Source organism: Schistocerca cancellata, chromosome 4 (assembly GCF_023864275.1).
Source record: "Schistocerca cancellata isolate TAMUIC-IGC-003103 chromosome 4, iqSchCanc2.1, whole genome shotgun sequence".
Taxonomy (NCBI): Eukaryota; Metazoa; Arthropoda; class Insecta; order Orthoptera; family Acrididae; genus Schistocerca; species Schistocerca cancellata.
The window spans coordinates 168,695,422-168,717,241 of NC_064629.1; the positions used below are offsets into that span (position 1 = coordinate 168,695,422).

A 21,820-nucleotide genomic window follows, 5' to 3' on the forward strand; every position below is an offset into this window, starting at 1 on the left:
ACCCAAAGAGTGAGATTGCCTGGTCGTTTTGATTTGATGGCTTGGCGAAGGGTGGTCAAGGTTTGCAAGTAATGCTGGGCGTTCACTGTTGTCCCGTGCTGCAGGAAGTGAATCAGAAGGGGGCCCTCTTGGTCAAAGAACATAAGCATAACCTTTCCTGCACTCATGTGGATGGCGACGTCCAGCTGTACATGCAGAAATGGTTAACATTGTAGCCCTGGGAATTTTATGAGACAGCCATTCACCGCCTTGTCACAGTGGGACAAGTGTCTCAACAGCCAGGGTCAATACTTCTAACATATAGGTAGTGAAAAATTGTTAAGGCTTTCGTGGCCACTTGTTGACAAACTGCCTATTGGCTTCTGTCTCGGGTTCTTCAACAGACGTTCATCTAATGATTTTTCTGAAGTTTTGCCAGCATGAGTGGCTGGCATTGTCAAAGCTTCACCCTCCATTGCCGGTGGTGAACTGGAGCCGAGCTCGCGGCCGCAGACTATATGTACCTGGCGTGCCAATGTCCGAGGGCTTCTCCGCGGTCATTTCCGGTGCGGTTCTCCTCTTGCGACCTGCGACGGTCGTTCGCTGCAGTACGGGAAGCCAGGATCCGTTTACCTTAAGGCTTTCCTCTTTCTTGTTGAAACTGTTCGCGTGTTTTTGTATTTCTACAGCTTCTCTGAACAAGCGCGTGTGATAGTGCTTCTCTACAGCCAGAACTTCCGTGTCGGCGAATTTTATTACGTGGTTGGTCTCATTCAGTGCATGCTCTGCCACGGCCAATTTCTCCACCTGCCCCAACCTGCAATGTCGCTTATGCTCTTTGATCCTGGTGTTAATTGACCGTCCAGTCATTCCGACAAACTTTTCTACATGTGCATGGTATACGGTATAGTCCCGACATTGCAAGTGGGTCTCTCTTTCTCCTTCGCTGATCTAAGACACTCTTTGATCTTCCTTGTTGGTTTGAAAATCGTCTTTACGCCATGTTTGTGCAATATACGGCTGATTCTGTCAGTCACTCTGGGAATGTATGGCAGAAAGGCCGTACCCGACATTTCTTTTTCTGGTTACTTACTTCGCCGAGTGTTTGGCTCTGTTACACTTCTAATATAATTTGTGGAGTACCCATTGCTTCTCAGGACAGTTTCCAGGTGTTGCATTTCTCATTTGAGGTGTCGCGGCTCGCATATTCGTCCTGCTCTCGTTACGAGCGTACTAATCATGCCTTGACAAACTGTCAAACCACCACCCGAGCCAGAAAAGAGGCAAAAGGTAAGGATATCTGTGGGGTTCTGTTGCTGAAAGCTCTCTGTAGAAGAGCCATTACCTCTGTTACCTCTATTAACGAACTGGACTTCAATTCGGGAAGACGATGGTTCAAGCCCACATCTGGCCATCCTGATTCAGGCTTTCTATGGTTTCTCTAAATCACATAAGGCAAATGCTGGGAAGGTTCCTTCGAAAGGAAATGGCCACTTTCCTTCTCCATCCTTCCCTAATCCGATCTTGTGCTCCATGTCTAATGACATTGTTGTTGACAAGACATCAAATACTAATCTCCTCCTCCTCCTCCTCCTCCTCCTCCTTATTACTTTATTACCAGTTCTATGTCATTGATCAGACAGTGTGAAGTTTACGATAATATAACTACAATAAAATTAATAAAATATTGTAATTTAAACTATGATACTAAAGTGTGTACTACACAACATAAATTTAAGAACCAGATTACAATATACATTACAGTAATGAGAAAATCAGTATTAGAACACAGTGTAGTAAAATAGCAGAGCTGCTACTGTTTTCATTGGCCCTGAGTTACAACTTGGGTGGCACTGTTCTATCACCAGAGAAGTATTCTTCCACATTGTTCAAAAGGTTGCTCATTTCGTATACACAAAATTTTTGTTTTAAATTTTTTGATTGGTAATGGCTGAGTATCCTTAAGCAGAGCATTAAATAACTTTGGGACAGCCATTGCGAAGCTGTTCTGAGTCTGTTGCCTAAGACATCTTGGTCTGTCTGTACTGGATTTATAGTGAGTGCTGTGTTGATGAACTTCTTTTCTCTTTCTGTAGATCTCATGATTTGTCTTTGTGTGAACAACGCAACTGAAAAATATATTGACTGAAAACAGTCAGAACTCCTAATCTGGAAAAAATTGGTTTGCAATAGTCAGTTTTTTGCTTAATGTAGGATCCTCATTGCTTTCTTCTGCAGTAAAAGCACTTTCTTGCAGCCTGCAGAACAGCCCTGCAGTATCAGCCCATAGCTGATGGAGCTGTGGAACATCGAATAGTATAGTGTTAGTAGGTTATGATATAACACTTTTTAGTTTCCTCAAGTGGTATAGAACCGATGAGTATTTGGAATGTATGTGTTTAGTGTGCTGTTGCAAGGTTAACTAGGCATCAATGAAGCTGCTGTGTCACCCAGTGCTCTAGCATCACTTAGACTGCATATCATCCCCTCTGGTTTGTCTTCATTAATTTTTGTCTTGTTAATGATGAACCAGGCCGTGGCCTCACTGATGAGGACATCTGCTTGTTGAACAGCTTGAAATACATTCCCCCCTTTTGAAAGAAAAAAAAATGCAGTCATATGTAAACTGCAATGTTTGTACATTGGAGCCTGTCATTAATGAAAATGAAGAACAGGTGGCGTATTACAGATCCCTGTGGCACATCATGTTTTAACTTCATTTCATCTGAGTCTGCTCCTTGCACAGATACTGTTGTCTGTTAGGTAGGTAGCATTTGAGTGTGTAGAACAACTCCTCCAATATCATATCATTGTGTGGGATACAATCAATTTCTATCTGTATCATGTTCCCTGTTGTTCTGTCAGTTTCCCTCTTGATTACATTCCAGATTGATTTTATTTTGTTTTCTGACTTCTCAGTTTCAGTTTTCATGCCATACTATGCTTCATTCATTACCTTGTTCAGAGAGCTACAGTAAAGTTTTTAGTGCTTCTGTTTCTCTTGATCGCGAAAATTTACGAGAGAAATGTATAGCATCCTCTTTGTTCTGTATGTTTTTTTTTATTCCTGCAGTGAGCCATGTCTTTTTATCAGTGGTTACATGGCTGTTTCTAATTGCTTTTGGGGGGAAAGGCAGCTTCAAAGAGATATGAATTCATTTTAAAATGTATTACACTTTTTATATACATCTGTCTCACTGAAAACTGGACTCCAGGCTGTAGTTGAAATTTTCAGGGTCTCAACATTTATTATCATAAAAGATTTCCAATAATGCTAGATATTTTGCCCAGACTGAGGTCAATGAGTGTGAGAAATTGACCATTGTGGTCAGAAAGGCCATTTACAATTGGATGTAGACACATTATAAATCTACTTTACTATTGCTCTCATTTAGAATGTTTACATTAAAATCACCTGCAATTATTAATTTCTTGGGCTTTGAACAGAGTTGACATAAAAGAAAGTATAGTTGCTTCAGGAACACCTGTGGAACTACTTCAAGTGTTAACACAAAAACTGGCAAGTCATTCATAGTAATCTCTACTCCACATATTTTGATGCATTGCTCTATACAGTGACTCTTTAAATCTGATTCTCTGTAAGATACATTATTTTTTATGTCAATTACTACACCACCTTTCCCCAATATAGTTCTAGAGTAATGTGTTGCTAGACAGTAGCCACTCAACCGAAACATTTCAAAGTCTCTCGTATGATGTTCATTAGAACATAATGTATCAGCATCTTTTATCTCTTATGGATCCTCTAAGAGAAACACAATCTTCATTTACTTTACCTGCAGGTCCCCTTACATTTTGCTGGAAAAACTGGCATTGCTTTGCTATTTTCTAAAATGCATATATTTCTCTCTCTCTCTCTCTCTCTCTCTCTCTCTCTCTCTCTCTCTCTCTCTCTCTCTCTGTGTGTGTGTGTGTGTGTGTGTGTGTGTGTGTGTGTGTGTGTGTGTGTGTGTTTAGTTGCTTTCTTAATTTAAAAATCTGTCCCAGGTTTATGCCCAGACTGGCAAGACTGGAATCCAAATGATTCTGTACAGAATGCTGCAGAAGCTATGGGGCTGGCTGATGACTGGCTCAATGTGCGACAGGTAATTCACCATCTTACTAAATTAATGCAGTAAACTAGGTTTTATGGACTAAAGGTAGGGAAAGGTATCCTTAATTCCACAATGGCTCAAACTGTATGTGTGTACCTGGTGTCATAGAATCCATGTGATTAATTTCATAGCCAAAATACTGGGTCAAAACTATAATGTGGTTGTATTAAAATTTTCTCTTATGAATTTTGGCATCTGTAGCAACAAAACTGAGCTTTAATAATTTAACTCAGTATCTTTTACAACCAAAAGCTTTTAAAGGGTAAACTCATCAGAATCACCATTTGACTATTTATTTTTCAGCTTATCAAGCCAGAAGAAATGGTTAATCCAAACATTGATGAAATGTCAATGATGACTTATTTATCTCAATATCCCAATGCAAAATTGAAGCCTGGTGCACCCCTGAGACCTCGCACTAATCCGAATAGGTAATCCTTACAAAACTACTACCATAGCTAATTTGTAGTGCATTCGATGTAAGTTATTTGTATTAAGATGCAGAATACATTAAAATTAAAGTAATTTCACTGGAAATATGCTTAGAAATAAGTACAGCATAACAATATTTTTCTGAAATTTCAATCCCACCATTGAGATTCCTATTGATGAAAAACATGTTTCCATGTCAAAGAGATTAATAAGCATTGTAGAAGCATAAAAAGTGGTGACTTTAAAGCTACCAATAAATATTCATGAGACACTTCAGAATCTTTTGAAACAAGCAGTGATCTTAAGTTGTATATTGCTACCACTAAATTCTCCATTCATTAGTTTGTTATATTGAAAGTATGGAGACTCGTTCTCAAATTCTTATCTATGATTAATTCATTCTTGCTATCTCATTGATTGTTTTCTTTGTTGTGCTGATGCAGCATTCCTCCTCCTCGGTAAGTTGGGCATCAGAAGTGTGTAGCTTAGCAAATAGATCATAGTTCACTTACATTTGTGTGTTATTGATTTACCAGATTTTTATCTAACAATTTTAATATTATAAAGAAACAACAAGTCTGTTGAAAAAAAAGGTAACTTATTTACATTACCTGTGAGGAATTTTGTGGATCAATTATAGTCTGCTGATTTAATAATTCTTGCTGAACCTCACTACACGGAGTGAATACTACGTGATACACCATTACACCACTGGGCACAGGACTGCTGCATGTGAAATGATGCGTCAGTGAACACACGACAGAAAAATTAACAGAAAATTAAAACTAAATCTGATTATACAGCCACAAGTTTCCTATTAAATTGGTAATATATTGGTATAGAGAGATTTCAGCATACCTGTAGCTTTTTAAGCTGAAGTGTAAAACCAGTGAATGTGATGACACTTTTTTTCTAAAATGCTCTGCAGGACAATACAAATGAGAGATTTTCAATTTCATCACCATTGTAAGTCCCTGTATGAAGAAGATATCACTTGGAACAGTAAAAGTGCTGAGCATAAATGTTACTTTGAATATGTGCAGTACTGAGTAGACACTACATCTGCATCATATAGATGTGCTATCTTAGTTTTTTAATTCTTTGCTAATGCAGGCTGTGATCTTTTACTCTGTTAAGATGGTGCTAAATATGAGAGCAAATATTCTGTCTTTGAAATGTTGTTGGAAAAGACTAATTAATTGTTCTTGTGCCTAAGGCCTTTGCTGGAAAATGAAAAATAAACAATAAAATGGAACTTTCATTGGCAGTGCCTCATTTCACTAAGACATTTCTTAAAGTGTGTTCCACTGGAGCTTATAACTCGTGTAGACAGATAAGAGTGTAGTTATGAATCTTTACTGAGTTTCAGCTGAAGCTTCACTGCAAACTTTACATACATTTAATTCTTTTTGAGCATCTTCAAAAATGTACGTAATTTTTGGCCGATAACAGCAGAAACTGAAGCCAAAAGACTTACAGATTTAATGATTAAATTCTAGTTGCCATTAAAATCTTAATGGAACACAATGAAGATATAATGATTTCTGATTAAAGCTACTGTTCACAATAATGACACAATTTATATGATGAAATTTCCCAGATTTTGAAAGTTTGACATTGCCACTGTGCTAAAATTGTTGAGGTAATGACCCATGATTGACACTGAGGGTTGTCAATGCAAAATATGAAGTATTTAGACTATTTATAAAAGAGACTCTTTTTAAGATATGCACAAAGCCAAAAGATAAATGCTACCATGATTTTATACGCCATAAATGTCTTAGGTTGTCAATAATAGTTCATTAAACTAGTTTCACTTCAGGAAATTGAGAAAACTAAAGTAATACCAGTAAACAAATGTCATCCTCCCATTCTATAGATAAAACTGGTACATGTGACTCAAAATAAATTGTTTCTTATCTTAGGTTGTGCTCTCCAGCATTGATAGCTCTGAAATGTCAGATTTAAACATTGTTCATTGCTTTTACACATGCATGTTTTGCTTTGATGTCTTGTCGTACTTACATTTGAACTTGATGTTTGCATGAGTAACAGAACATTTTTTTTTAAGAGGAGAGTTTCTGTCAAAGTTGAAAATAATCTATCATAAGCTATAATATTTGACAAATGCCAATTAAAACAATCAACATAATGTGTAACTTCTCTTACATATACTAGTATAACATTTTCTTGACATCCTCAACAGTGACTGAGTTTCTCATTTGAAATGACTTTGAGCCAAATTATTTTTAAAATGATAGTTTTAGTCTCTCTCTGAACAATTTTAAATGAAGCAAATGTACAAACAAATAAATATAACACTGAAAGAGTTGAGGAAGAATACTGTAATTAAGCTTACCTAAGGGATCAAGTTTGTTTATGTATCTGTGAACTGCTTATGCCTCAACTATAAGGTGAGTAGTTACATTTACATCTGTCATTTGTAAACACAAAGATGGGAAAGAAAGTCTGACTCATCAAAAGGAGATGAAGAATGCATGTACAGTTTAAAACTGAGCCTGCAGATTGCAGAATGAAATTTCCTTTCTTTTGGTACCAGAAAGAAAGGAAAAGAGAAAAAAAAAATTGTCCTGGAACAGCATCAGCAAGAGTAGATTTGTTTCTTTAATTTATGAATAAAGGTTACGGTTACTGATTTACTTAACAAGCAAACTAAAAAGATCATTAGCATATCATTTTATGAGCTGTACACACCCTGCTCCATATCCCCTCTTGAGCAGACTTATTACAGAATTTCAAAACTCCAAGAATTCTAATCCAACAACATATGATTGCTGGACAATGCCTGACGTTCCCATTGTAGGAGAGAGTAGTGTCAATTGGAAACTCAGAGGCAAGCTGTGGATTGTGCCTTCATAGCTTAAGAACATGGTCCACAAAAGATAAGGCACCAGGTATGAGTCACAGTCAAGTAAGGTTTGTGATTATTTCACACATTTATTTGTGTTATTTGCTGCAAAACTTCCTGGAGAGTGAGCTACAATTGAAACCAGAAAATCATGTACAAAGAAACATGCTGATAAAATATTACTTCAAACCAAATCCTGCCCCAACAAGACATTATTGTAGCTGCATATTTAAATCACATGTACTATTCACTGTATGTTCTGGTTTACTTGGAGGGTTACTTTCCGTGATCTTTATGACATCTTAGTCTCATTAAAGGCAACAGCATTTCTTGATTTCAATGTGTTATAATCTACTGTAAAAAAATATAGTTATATATTATTATTTTGGTAAATCTGTCTTTATATTAGTAACTGTGTGAGGTCATAAATCAATTCTGAGAGCCTGATCAGTTTTTCATTTATCAGTAAAGTGTGCGTTTCCATTTTAAGAAAATGGTTCCCTGGTAATTGTAAGAATTTATCTCATTAATGAGCATTTCAGTCATGTAGTGTTGGGTGATATTTGTTTTTCTATCTGATTTGCCTGTCGGTTTCGACTGACTTTGACCAGCAAAAGGCAAATATCCTTGTTTTGGCTGTATGATTTGCTATGTGTAATTATATATTGTCATTGTTATTGCAAAATTGCATTCCAACAATTGCATCTTAGTCTTGCTTAAAAAAAAACTGTCTTTAAATTTTTTTCTGTCTTTTCTTTATTTACAAATGTATTGCTACCTACATCTAGTCATATTGATTTAGATTTTCTACAGTCTCTCGTAAGTTAATGTAATTCCCGGGGTCGTTCTCTTGAAAAGCGCATCACGGATTTCCTTCCTCTTCCCTGACCTATCCAAACTAGCACTCTGTCTCTAATGACCTTTGTATCTTCAGGACATTTAACTCTAAGCTTCCTTTCTTCCATTTGGCATAAGGATAAAAGTGTACTGATATGCCTCTGTATGCACTCCAATCTCTCCTAACTTACTCTCATTACCCCTAAGCAAGTTGTATGGGTGAAATAGTAAAATTGTTGCAAAGTCTACCTCACATACCATTTCTTTAAATTTACTTAATAAGGTCTTGTGATAAAATCATTCATTTCAAAAATACCCATTTAAGTTCCCTCAGCACCTCTGTTGCACTTTTGTGTGGTCTGCATCCATCTGTTCCGATCCTACCAGCACATATCTGTATTACTTATACATCTGCTGCTAGCCCTACTTGAGAGATCACTCTAGTATCTTGTTGTTTCCTTAGCAGATACACTGCATTATCACAAAAATCATTTCAATACATCTTATTCTTTCATTTGTCTTGTGCGAGTCTGATTTCATATGTTCATTACATTTCATATCCCTTCGTAATATTACAGTTAGACATTTAAATGATAGAACAGTAGAACAGGCTACACAAGTTTACTACTATTTTTATTACCTTATACTAACTTATTCTGCACTTTGTTTATATATTTTTGAAGAGAGCTGCTGCTCAGCACAAAGTGTGGAAAATAAAAGTTGTTATTTACTTCCTAAAACTGAATGCATTGTTGAGGAAGGAAGGCGGGAGAGGGGAGGTGAAGAGTGGAAGGAGGGTGGAGGAAGGTTTGGAGAGTCCTAATGGCCCTATTTGATAAACTGCTTATGAAAACTGTTCAAAACAATGTTTCCTCCACCTACATATCTGTGAACTTGTGTAGGTTTAGTCAAGGTGTGCAGGATATGGAAAAATAAGCCTTATGAAGCTAAAAAATAACGTTGTTGTTGTTGCTGTTGTTGTGGTCTTCAGTCCTGAGACTGGTTAGATTAGTTAGTAAACACACCCATAACCAAAATAAAGCTTTTGCTAGAAGATATAAGTCTGTGAACATCTTTGAAATATAAATCTACTGGTGGATGACATTTAATAACATGTTTCTTCACATGTAACGTGCTTGGATCCTCCTCCTCATGCTATCCACAAGGTGATACAGATGTTACTGCTAAAGTTCATCTCACTTGTAAATTGCATTTCACCTGATGTCATCCAGTGTGTGAGGAGAGTTTCAGCAATAACACACTGCGGGGCTCATTTGATTTCACATGCTCGCTGGAGCACATATCAACATATAGCACATGTCATTTAGTTTCTTTAATTCCTGAACCTGCCAGAGGCTGTTCACAAGGTGGATGAGCTGTGCTTGTGCATTATCATCTTGAAAGATGAATCACAAATATGTTGACTGTAAGACTGGTCAACAGGTACTGCACAGCTCTCCAATTATCCACAATAGTGGTGAAAAGCATCCAACATCCATTTATGGCAGTGGCCCAAAACATGACTGATCCTCTTCCCTGCTCACCCTGTGGGATGCACGCCCAATGAGTGCACTGGTACTCAGTCACCTCCAAACACTACTGTGAGGATAATGAGACACTGGACAAATCCTACACTCATTGGCTAAGAGAAGCTGACGTGATAGAAAAGTACCATTCCATGTGTTCCCTTGCCTTCCTTCTTAACACTGCTGCAAGCAGAGGGTCATACTATTGTTTGTGAGAGACACCTAGAGGCGAAATTGATAAGAGATGGTTGCGTACTGACTGGGTCGACACAATTCTGCCAATTGCCTCTAGAAATTTAATTGCATTGTCTATACGAATGAGTCTTTTTACAGCAGTGAGGACTAAGCTGCTGCCCACATTATCTTTGATAAACATTCCATATTTTGTTGAAAATGTCCCTACTGTTTTCTGGTATTATGTTAGGCTGAATGCTTCCTCAGGATCTGAGAGTTGTTAGCAAGGTTTAGGCAGTTAACTACTAGTATTTCAATATCAAATGTATAACACATTTTGCATGTACCCTGCTACCTGAATGCCTTGCTGTGGTTCATAGCGTACACCTGACCTTCAGGGCATGAAATGAGAGAACAAGAAACTGGTGTAAAAACCATCTGGTTTAGACTCTTGAAATTGGAGCAGAGATCCACAATCAGTCCTTAGTACAACTGTCTATATGCAGTGTCATTCCAATATCTTCAGACTGAAATAAAGCTGTTTTCATTGCTTCTGCCAGTCTCTGGAAGGAACTGAGAAGAGTCTAACTCCAGATGACGCACATCATTGATGCCAATGTCATTGTCAGCCTGCAGTTGACTGCAAGTCGTGCTTTTGATCATCCTTGAGTGGCATCAGTTCCACCCGACATGCATATACAGTAGAGTTCGCATAGAATTCTTTTTCCTCCTGTGATGCTATTTACTGAAGAGGCATCTAATCTTATATCTGCATATATCACAGCGAGTGACATTTCTCTCCCACTGTTTGTGGTTACCAGACCTCAAAGACTGAGGTCACTTCTAGAGTAAGATAGTTGTATCCCACTGGCAATGTTTGAAACCTATTCATTAGAGGAATGTGGCTGGCATTTCAGCCATTTCTCTTAGTCTCCCTTTACAGTGAAGCAAACACTAGAGAACACACATTCACAAATAATGTGCATAGGATTTGCTAGTGTGCACCATTATTGATTTGTACCTGCAAATAAACATTCACACTGAAGTGAACAGAGAGAATACCAGGGAACAAAACATAAAAGAATACACTGTGTTTGTTTTGGCTCTAATGTTGCTGTAATGTATTCCATGCAGTGCATTATAGTCATGAAGAACAGAAATGTAAAACTTGACATACGAAAGGAAGAATTCAGGGGTCCCAATTTGTATGTAAATGTGAAATGTGTGGAGGTAATGTAGTTAACACTGAACACTGAATTGCAGCTCCAGCTTTTCTTAGTATTAGCCCAAAATTTCGCACATGTGTTGGTTGATGCTTTTTGCTGGCTACTCATTACAATGGAGGATGAAAATTAGAAACAGAATACTAATTACAAGTGGTCCACATAACCTGAACATACATGTACACTCTGAAAATACACTCCTGGAAATGGAAAAAAGAACACATTGACACCGGTGTGTCAGACCCACCATACTTGCTCCGGACACTGCGAGAGGGCTGTACAAGCAATAATCACACGCACGGCACAGCGGACACACCAGGAACCGCGGTGTTGGCCGTCGAATGGCGCTAGCTGCGCAGCATTTGTGCACCGCCGCCGTCAGTGTCAGCCAGTTTGCCGTGGCATACGGAGCTCCATCGCAGTCTTTAACACTGGTAGCATGCCGCGACAGCGTGGACGTGAACCGTATGTGCAGTTGACGGACTTTGAGCGAGGGCGTATAGTGGGCATGCGGGAGGCCGGGTGGACGTACCGCCGAATTGCTCAACACGTGGGGCGTGAGGTCTCCACAGTACATCGATGTTGTCGCCAGTGGTCGGCGGAAGGTGCACGTGCCCGTCGACCTGGGACCGGACCGCAGCGACGCACGGATGCACGCCAAGACCGTAGGATCCTACGCAGTGCTGTAGGGGACCGCACCGCCACTTCCCAGCAAATTAGGGGCACTGTTGCTCCTGGGGTATCGGCGAGGACCATTCGCAACCGTCTCCATGAAGCTGGGCTACGGTCCCGCACACCGTTAGGCCGTCTTCCGCTCACGCCCCAACATCGTGCAGCCCGCCTCCAGTGGTGTCACGACAGGCGTGAATGGAGGGACGAATGGAGACGTGTCGTCTTCAGCGATGAGAGTCGCTTCTGCCTTGGTGCCAATGATGGTCGTATGCGTGTTTGGCGGTGTGCAGGTGAGCGCCACAATCAGGACTGCATACGACCGAGGCACATAGGACCAACACCCGGCATCATGGTGTGGGGAGCGATCTCCTACACTGGCCGTACACCACTGGTGATCGTCGAGGGGACACTGAATAGTGCACGGTACATCCAAACCGTCATCGAACCCATCGTTCTACCATTCCTAGACCGGCAAGGGAACTTGGTGTTCCAACAGGACAATGCACGTCTGCATGCATCCCGTGCCACCCAACGTGCTCTAGAAGGTGTAAGTCAACTACCCTGGCCAGCAAGATCTCCGGATCTGTCCCCCACTGAGCATGTTTGGGACTAGATGAAGCGCCGTCTCACGCGGTCTGCACGTCCAGCACGAACGCTAGTCCAACTGAGGCACCAGGTGGAAATGGCATGGCAAGCCATTCCACAGGACTACATCCAGCATCTCTACGATCGTCTCCATGGGAGAATAGCAGCCTGCATTGCTGCGAAAGGTGGATATACACTGTACTAGTGCCGACATTGTGCATGCTCTGTTGCCTGTGTCTATGTGCCTGTGGTTCTGTCAGTGTGATCATGTGATGTATCTGACCCCCAGGAATGTGTCAATAAAGTTTCCCCTTCCTGGGACAATGAATTCACGGTGTTCTTATTTCAATTTACAGGAGTGTATTTACAGTAGTGATTGTTTCCCATTTCAATAGCTGCTTTGTCAGATAGTTTATGATGTGTGCTGTGACGTATGCAGAGCACTTCAAGGATTTTATTAAAGTATGTGTAAGGAAATATCAATAAAATATGACTGACATGGACATATGACTTGTTACATAGAGTACTTCATAAAATCTACTACAGACTTTGTTAGAGGGTGGACAGCATGAGCTAGGGTAAACCATTTTTATTTTACAAAAAATCTCCGACATTTCACTGCTGCATCAACCATATAATTAAACGTCTTTCTTATATTTTTGATTTTAATCGGCTTGAAAGATGATTGTTAACTTTAAAAAAAAATTGATTCTCCTTTTCCTTTTTAAAAAAAGAAGTACGAAGTTTGGTCTTATGTACTCTCTTGATGCGAGCATCTAATGAATTTATAGACTTTCCCATGCCCCCACATTGATTTTCCTTTGGCATTTGTGCTTTGGATTTCTTCGATTCCAGAAGCATGTATGATATCTCTATTCCCCTATCACCAAAATTTCATTCTCTTCGGATTACCCCATAGCTCACATAACTCATGTCAATAACAACAAACCTGCAAAACCCCTTGCAGAGATTATCAACACACCCTTCATGACAGGAAACTTTCCTGATTGTCTTAGAATTGACATCAACGTGATTGCTATTCATAAAAAAGGGGAAAAGGCAAATTTGGAAAACAGTAGACCAGTCTCTACATTATTAGTTTTTGCCAAACTTGCTGAAAGAATCATGTGTAACAGTTTAATGATATTCCTGGACAAGAACAAAATCGTCCCCAATGCCCAGCATGGTTTTCCAAAAAATAAATCCATGACTAGTGCTACTAAATTTTTTTAAAAATATGCGCTAGAAACATTGGACAAAAAACAAAATGTTGCTGGAATTTTCTTAGATGCAAGTAAAGCTTCTGGCATCTTTGGCGACAATGTCCTAAGGAAAATCTCCAAAAGTACAGCATTAAAATGCTTCTCCTCATATAATAAATTGGTAACAGAAAGTAGTAATAACACACAAACTAAGTGACAGCACTGGAACATATTTTTCAGATGCAGGAATAAGGGGAGTCCCTCAAGGATCCATCTGGGACCTATCATTTTCCTTACATGCATAAATGACATAGATCTAAGCACTGAATCACAAAAAAATACCTTGTTTGCAGCAGACACTACCATCATTCTTACAAGGAAAACCCCAGCAAAACAGTAAACATAAAACAAGCTACAGACCAGCTAAATGACTCATTTGGAAGAGATAAGCTAATAACAAATACATCTAAAACAACTGTTTCAAGTTTCTGTTACAATAAATGCCAATGGAATCACACTATCATTGGAAACAAATTTTTTTGTTATATGGCTTCAACCCAACTTTAAACAGCACACACATAGCGAAAAACGCTGAAGAAAGTATGCTACATCTTATGTTTACATGTACACAAAGCAAGCTTCCATACTGCTCAAATTGCATACTTTGAACAGTTTCAAAGCATGTTACAGTACGGGGCTACATTCTGGGGTGCCACAACTGACAGCTTGGTCATCTTCTTGCGCCCCCCGCCCCCCCCCCCAAAAAAAACAGCAATGCACCATGCAAGACAAATTCCTGCAGGCCCCTCTTTCAGAAGTCTTTGATCCTCCCACTCATCTGCATTTTTATTCTAGAAACATGTAAATATGTGAGGGAGACTTTAAAAGAGAAAAATAAAAACTTTGATGTACGTGAATGTGACACCAGGCAAAAACATGAACCCAATGTCCAGTCAGTAAGGTAAACATCCTTTAAAACCTGCACTACAAATAGTGTTATACAAATGTACACGCTCTGCCATAATTTTCACTGTTTTATAAATTCCTAAGTGCCATTCTTATTATATCACTGCTTCTATCCAGTGGCAGAATTTTTAGACCATGTGAAGTGCAACAGACTTAAAGCAATAAAATGCAAAAACTGCTAGTGCTGCTACAGAAAAATCGAATAGAATTAATTTATTGTACTAATCAAAATATATTTGGATGTTATATGTACCTTGTTGGGGGCGGGGATGGAAGGAAGCAGGCAGGGAGGGAGCTGGCGTGCACTTGTGCACAGATTACATCCCACAGTCTGTAGAGATTTTCTGCATGAAGGATAATGAAAGCAGACGAAAGCTTTTGGTACTCCTGGTGCCACAGTGGAGAGGACATGAACCTACTTGGATGGTTCGCTGAAAAACCGACCAACAGTGGACCAGTAGCAAACAGCTGCAAATGCAAAACACGCCTATGTGCATGCCTAACGATTACACCAGAGGGAATTCTTGCTCACTGTTGGACATTCACTTAAATCTAAATGAGTCTTTATGATTTGTACTGTGAAATACTGTAGTTGCAGACCTGGGCACTAGCCATCAGCCTCCTTAATTTGCTTAGTGTTCTAGAACACTTTGCAGTGGCTGTATAAAGCCATGTGGTTTTCCCGTCAGTGCAGACTTTAGCTGTATCATCCGGTGAAGGGGGGGGGGGGGGGTAGAGGCAGGAGTGAAAGTCTACCTTTATCTAGAGTTATGAGGTGAAATGCGAGCTACTAACTTGACACATTAGGTTTACACAAACTATGGCATGAGACATCCATCTACAATCAATGAGGCTCGTCTGGTAGGCAGCTTGTGCTATAGAAAACTGTATACTGCTAATTTCTAACAGTAGCAAATTCTCTCACAAAATGTTGTATGTACATACACCAAAGCAATAAACCAGACTCTAAAGACTGCTATCCCGTATGGAAAAAAATAAACAAAAGCTGTGACTTTACTGGACACAGTGAATATGCACTTAGTTTCTGGAAATTTAAACAAATAAGCTACTAAATTAACGTTATTAATAAATGATATTGGTTACTTAAGCAGCAAAAAGTAAATACACACATCAAAAAAGTGTGGAATATCATAGAGTTTACTACAGTGACTTCTTACAGAACACCCACTGAGATTTGTACAGTACCTTATTATCAAAATAAACATAATTCCTTATGAAAACAAGAATGATTTTGGTTAGTTACGAAAAATCTTGGGTTAGTTACAAAAAATCTTTACAAAACAAAGCAGGCCCACTCCTAAGTGTACATTTTGAAAACAAAAACAGTGGTGCTGATTATGTCTTCAGTAGTATGTCCTCCCTGCACATGGGAGAGTTCTTCCACTTGGTGAGGCATGCTGTGGGTGAGACCATAAAGTTTGTTTTGGGGTATGAGATCCCACTACTGAATTGCAGCTTCAGTGAGGTCTTGAAGATTGTCAAGTGGATTTGGACATTGTGCAATGGCCACCTTAAACAGGTCCCATGCATACTCAATTGAGTTTATCTGTGGGGACCGTTCTGGCCAATACAGTCAACTGATGTTGCATCTTAGAAGATATCGAGAAACTGCCACAGCACAATGCGGTCTTCGATTTTCATCGACTAGAATGAAACTGTCAAAAACTTAACATCTGTAGGGCCTTAGAATCATTTGTAGGACTTCTCGGAGGTATTGGGCACCTGTCAAATTGCCGTAGATGGGAATTAGAGGGGTCTACCTTGCCATCATTGTTGCCACCCAGAATATTACATTTCCACCTGTAAATGGATGGACTTCCTGAATATAATGGCGTTCTTGGTGTTGTCTAGTGCTTTTCCACACCCTAACATGTCTAGTGTCTGGTTGTAAACCAATCCTGGTCTTGTCAGCAAACATGACATTACTCTATTCTGCAGTGGTCCACTTCTATGCACTGTTTGGTCTGAGATACGAATCCCTGTTGCCTAGGTTAAGTCATTTCCAAAATTTCTGGCACCTGCAAGCTGACCATTGGAGGAAACGATCCTGCATCGAATTTTTCCATATGAGGATGAACACTGTGAGGTCTATTATTCACATTTTCTATCTAACAGTACTTTCAGCAGACCTTACACACACCACTCTCAGTGCCACATAACTGACCGGTAACATCCCGGTGTGTACGACCTGCCGAAAGTAAAGAGACTATCCTGACTCTATCACTGTGTTGTATGCCTGTACGTGGCACGTTACTGCAGTGCTGAATACAAACTGAATGAAGCTGTTGTCAACACTGGCGGCCAGAGTGGCCGAGCGATTCTAGGTGCTACAGTCTGGAGCCGCGTGACCATTACGGTCGCAGGTTTGAATCCTGCCTCGGGCATGGATGTGTGTGGTGTCCTTTGGTTAGTTAGGTTTAGGTAGTTCTAAGTTCTAGGGGACTGATGACCACAGCAGTTAAGTCCCATAGTGCTCAGAGCCATTTGTTGTCAACACTGGGTTGCTCGCAGTGTGCCGCTGTGGCAGCGGTATGTTTACATGGCTGTGAAATGGTGACAATGCAGGCCAGTAGTAAACACCACCCAGTATATGGGCTCTAACTGGGTAATGCATGAAGTGTCTAGGTCAGTGAGACCTGTAATATTGTAGACTACATTTTTCAATAGTATTCTGAACTTTTGTTGAGCAGTGAAGTACGAAAATGGCTCAGTACTACCACTGCTCGCACACAACAGGTTCCTCAAGAGAGATGAAATGTTGATGGCCTATGCTGTTAAGAAACTACTCATTGTGTATAAAGGTAGATTCTTTTATTTACTAAAATATGGGTCACCATGTTTTGTAGCATGTCGTGTACCAGAAGCTGGTTGAGTGGATCATACCGAAGGCCATAATAAATAAAAAAGAATGCCAACTCGGCGAGGACCAAGGAAGTACCTCTGCCCCCTCCTCCCCCCTTCCGACCTCCCTCCCCCAGAAGAAGTTACGACCTTAGCAAGTATAGCCCACCAGACAAACGTATCAGTTGGAGCTATTTGTCGTAATATCTAAAAATTATTTAGCCGTTCACCGCTTTGATCGTTATAACTGATAATTCCAGACGACTCTGGGTTCTAGACAGACTCATGAGCGTTGTACCTACGATTTGTGGAGTTTTTTTTTGCGTATTTTTAATAGCCAATGACAAATACTATGGGAATATGGAAAGTATTTTGTAGTATGTCGTGTACCTACACGGTAGCAAAATAATATGTGGTCAGAAACAGTGTGAAAAACTTGTAAGGGTGTTGCAGGGTAGGTTGTGCTGAGAACTGTTAAGGAAAAAAAAACTTCCATACGTTGCGCCGTTACCGGGTCAATTAGCACTGAAATTAGTCCAGTCAGGCCGTTGCGCGTGGAAATCCAAGCGGCCCGCCGGAGACGGTGTCGCCAAACGTGTGCTTCGTTTGGTTTACTAAAACCAAACTAGAGGGCGATATAAAAACTGTACATAGGGCGGAAGTAAGGATGGAATCCGTGCCACAGGCTGAGTAGAGAGCCTGTATCCCTATACAGGCTCTCTAAGGCTGAGCTGTCTCGTGCGCCACCATCTTAAGCTGTGGGGACAACTGACACTAATTGTCTGGCGGGCTGCTTGAATTTAGGCGCGCAACGGCCTGATTGACTAGCTTCAATGTTAATTAAATATGAAACGGCGGAAAGTATCTAATTTTTTCTTAACAATTATTTCTCAGCGCAACCAACCTTACAACACCCTTAAAAGCTTTTCAAACTGTTTCTGACAATTCTGTATATCTCACCCTGTTAACTACATTAGGTACCTGTTATGAACTGGTAGAATTAGTTTGTATGGTGCTCAATAAACACATTATCAGTAATTTTGATATTTTATGCTATAAAATATCTTAGTTTGATTGCTACATCCCTCCCCTAGCTGCGAAATTCAGTGCTCCGTCTCAAACCCCCCCCCCCTCCCGGCCCCCGCGTCATCATACCTGATACCCTGGACACACTCTGGGTTGTATACCATGCCATATTTAGTTGCATATCTTGTCAGATTTATAGAAAATGCACGTTGGGACTGATTTAGAGACGCCGGTATGTATTAAATGCCAGTCAGCTTTGTTACAGAATGGCTCACATTCGATATTAATTTAATCTTTCCCTCTAAGTGCTCCAGTGATGTTAACATCTGTGACAAGATTTTAAACTTTCAAGGAATTGTGGGTACAAAATACTTCTGAGGACGTTGGTGGTTCAGTTGTACGTGGATGATGCAAGATGGAAGTCAAAGTTCTTTATGCTCCACATATGTAAGAAAATTTAGCTGTAAATGACCTCACTTACGTTCATTTATAAGAAATATTGATGTACTTAAGTTTATAAGGGTTGCTGAAAAATTGTATTTCACAGTAAATGAAATAAAATGTCAAAAATTGTTTCACAGGGTCCGGGCTTATGGGCCTGGTATAGAGCCCATGGGACCAGTAGTAGGCGCACCAGCAAATTTCACTGTTGAGACCTTCTCAGCAGGAAAAGGGAAAGTAGAAGTTACGGTAGAAGACCCGAAAGGCAACAGAGAGCCAGTGAGTACACATTTTCCACTAATGTTATGTAATCTGTTTTTTTCTGTAGAAATGTTCCCGATAAAATTTGTCGTTAACGTTTATCTCATTGTTCCTGTGTGTTATTTTTCTCGTATCCTGTTTTTTCTGCCCCCTTCGCGACTTTTCTACACGATTATTTCGACATTTTCCCGCGCACTTCTCGTTCTTTTTACCACATTGTTGTAACTTTTTTTGCGCATTCTCATGACAATTTTTTGCGCGTGATTCGTTTTCTTTCGCGTGGCATTGATTTTTTTTTTCGCCTTACGTTAACGGTTTTTCGCTCGGTGCTGTGACTTTTTTAATTTTAAATTTGAGTCTTCCATTTTTGTTTTGGTACTTACTTTTATGGTAGCTAACATTAGTAGCTGTAAGGGATATTAGCTGTTAACTGGTGATAACCTTATTTTGTGCTACGTTTATAAATTACTGTATTTAAAAATTATTCTGGCTCTCATAGTTAACGTTTCAAGAGAATATTTACATTTCATCACTGATTTATGATATAGGTGATGTACAAATTTGATTCTCAAAATTTGCAGGTTGATATTAGATTCAACAATGATCGTAATCTCACCTATAGTGTCTCGTACATTCCAAAAGTTGAAGGTAACCATAAAGTTTCTGTTAAATTTGCGGGACGAGAAATACCAAAATCGCCTTACAGTGTGCTTGTTGAGGGTCATGCTGGAGATCCAACCAAAGTGACAGCATCAGGCCCTGGTTTGCAGCCAGAAGGAGTCATGATAAATAGACCTACATATTTTGATATTTCAACAAAAGGTAAGTACTACTGAAAGTGTTTTGAAATTGTACAGTTTGTGCTATGTGAAAAGTCATATTTATTATATGAATGGTTGTACGTTCTCCTCTTCTATTTTGTTGCATGCTTGTGAATATATTCTTCTGATATTCAGGCACAGACATGAAACATTTAGCATTGCTATTCATGGTAGACTTCTAAGAAATATTATCAGTACTTCTGTGATTTGGACTTAGGAGGAGGATCTAAATGGGACATTTAAATTCGTCTTTGATGTCTATTGCTGCAGATTTCTTCACCTGTGTTGTAGATGGGAGATGAGACCCTCCAAAATTTAGAGAAGTCACAGAGTCAAAATTAGGTACTTGGAAGCAATGAAATTATATATGTTTATGTATGTCGGAGAGTAGTTAAACTTCCCAGCAGTTAATTTGACCACAGAATTATTATTTCCCCAAATAATAAATTCATCTTACCCGTAAAGCACACTGGTGAAACAATTGCAAGTTCAGCCCAGATAACAAATAAGACTGTCCTCAGTCTGCAGATTGGTTTGGATATCACAATGATTTTCTAAGCACCATTCTATGGAAATTAGTATATCCTTGCCTATCCTGTGAACTGTCACCTAGCCACTTTTAGGGAAACATACCGTTCAGTGTGGACTGCTAACGATAAGCAACTGCACATTTTGAAATATACTAAGCCATTATCATAATGGATAACGTGTTGTCGATTTTCGAAAACAATCCTGTTGTAAAGGGGACCTAATAAATATCTGGAATGTTCTGGATGCTATTATCTTGTCTGTATAAGGCACACCATGCTTATCCTACCTGTCAGTAGCTTTGATGATAATAGTTATGGCTGTCAAAAGCTCGAGAATTTTGTCTAGATTGACCTGGCTTGAAACTGAGATTTTATGAAGTTGTGATGTAAAACTGCTTCTGAGAGCATGCAGGGACACAGTGGGATCAAAGTACATATACATATTCTGCAAGCCACTGTATGGTGCATGGCAGAGGGTACCCTGTACCACCACCAGTCATTTCCTTTCTGTTCCATTTGTAAACAGCGAAAAAATGACTAAAAATGACTGTCTGTAAGCCTCCATACGAGCCCTAATCCCTCTAATCATATCTTCAAGATCATACATGAAATGAAATGTATGTTGGTGGCTGCATTCAGCCTCAATTGCTAGTTCCTAAATTTTCTCAATAGTGCTGCTTAAAAAGAACAAATTTTTTCCCTCCAGTGATTCCCATTTGAGTTCCTGAAGTATCTGCATAAGACTTGCATGTTGTCTCAGCCTGTCAGTAACAAATCTAGCAACCTGCCTCTGAACTGCTTCTACATTTCTCTTTAATCCGACCTGGTGTGGATCCCGAACACTCTAACAGTACTCAACAATGGGTTACACTTGTGTCCTATATGTGATCTCCTTTACAGATGAACTACATTTTCTCAAAATTCTCCTAATAAACTAAAGTTGACCATTTGCCTTCCCTACTACAGACCTTATGTGCTTATTCCACTTCATATTACTTTGCAACATTATGTCTAGATGCACTATGTGATCAAAAGTATCCAGACACCTGGGTGAAAATGAGTTAAAAGTTTGTGGCACCCTCCACCTGTAATGCTGGAATTCAATTTGGTGTTGGCCCAACCTTAACCTTGATGGCAGCTTCCACTCTAACAGGCATACGTTCAATCAGGTGCTGGAAGGTTTCTTGGGGAATTGCACCGCATTCTTCACAGAGTGCTGCACTGAAGAAAGGTATCGATGTCAGTTGGTGAGGCCTGGCACGAAGTCGGCATTCCAAACCGTGCCAAAGGTGTTCTATA

At 39.7% G+C, this 21,820-nt stretch overlaps 1 protein-coding gene across 2 annotated transcripts in view; it reads left to right on the forward strand.

The window, feature by feature from the left end:
- The window catches only part of LOC126183651 (filamin-A), a 537,330-nt gene that overhangs the window by 242,844 nt on the left and 272,666 nt on the right, over positions 1–21,820 (forward strand). For both annotated transcript variants that reach the window (XM_049925796.1, XM_049925797.1), the window contains exons 4-7: positions 3,988–4,085; positions 4,398–4,525; positions 19,050–19,188; positions 19,752–19,992. In XM_049925796.1, the coding sequence (XP_049781753.1) occupies positions 3,988–4,085; positions 4,398–4,525; positions 19,050–19,188; positions 19,752–19,992 (606 nt within the window). The remainder of the gene's footprint in view (positions 1–3,987; positions 4,086–4,397; positions 4,526–19,049; positions 19,189–19,751; positions 19,993–21,820) is intronic.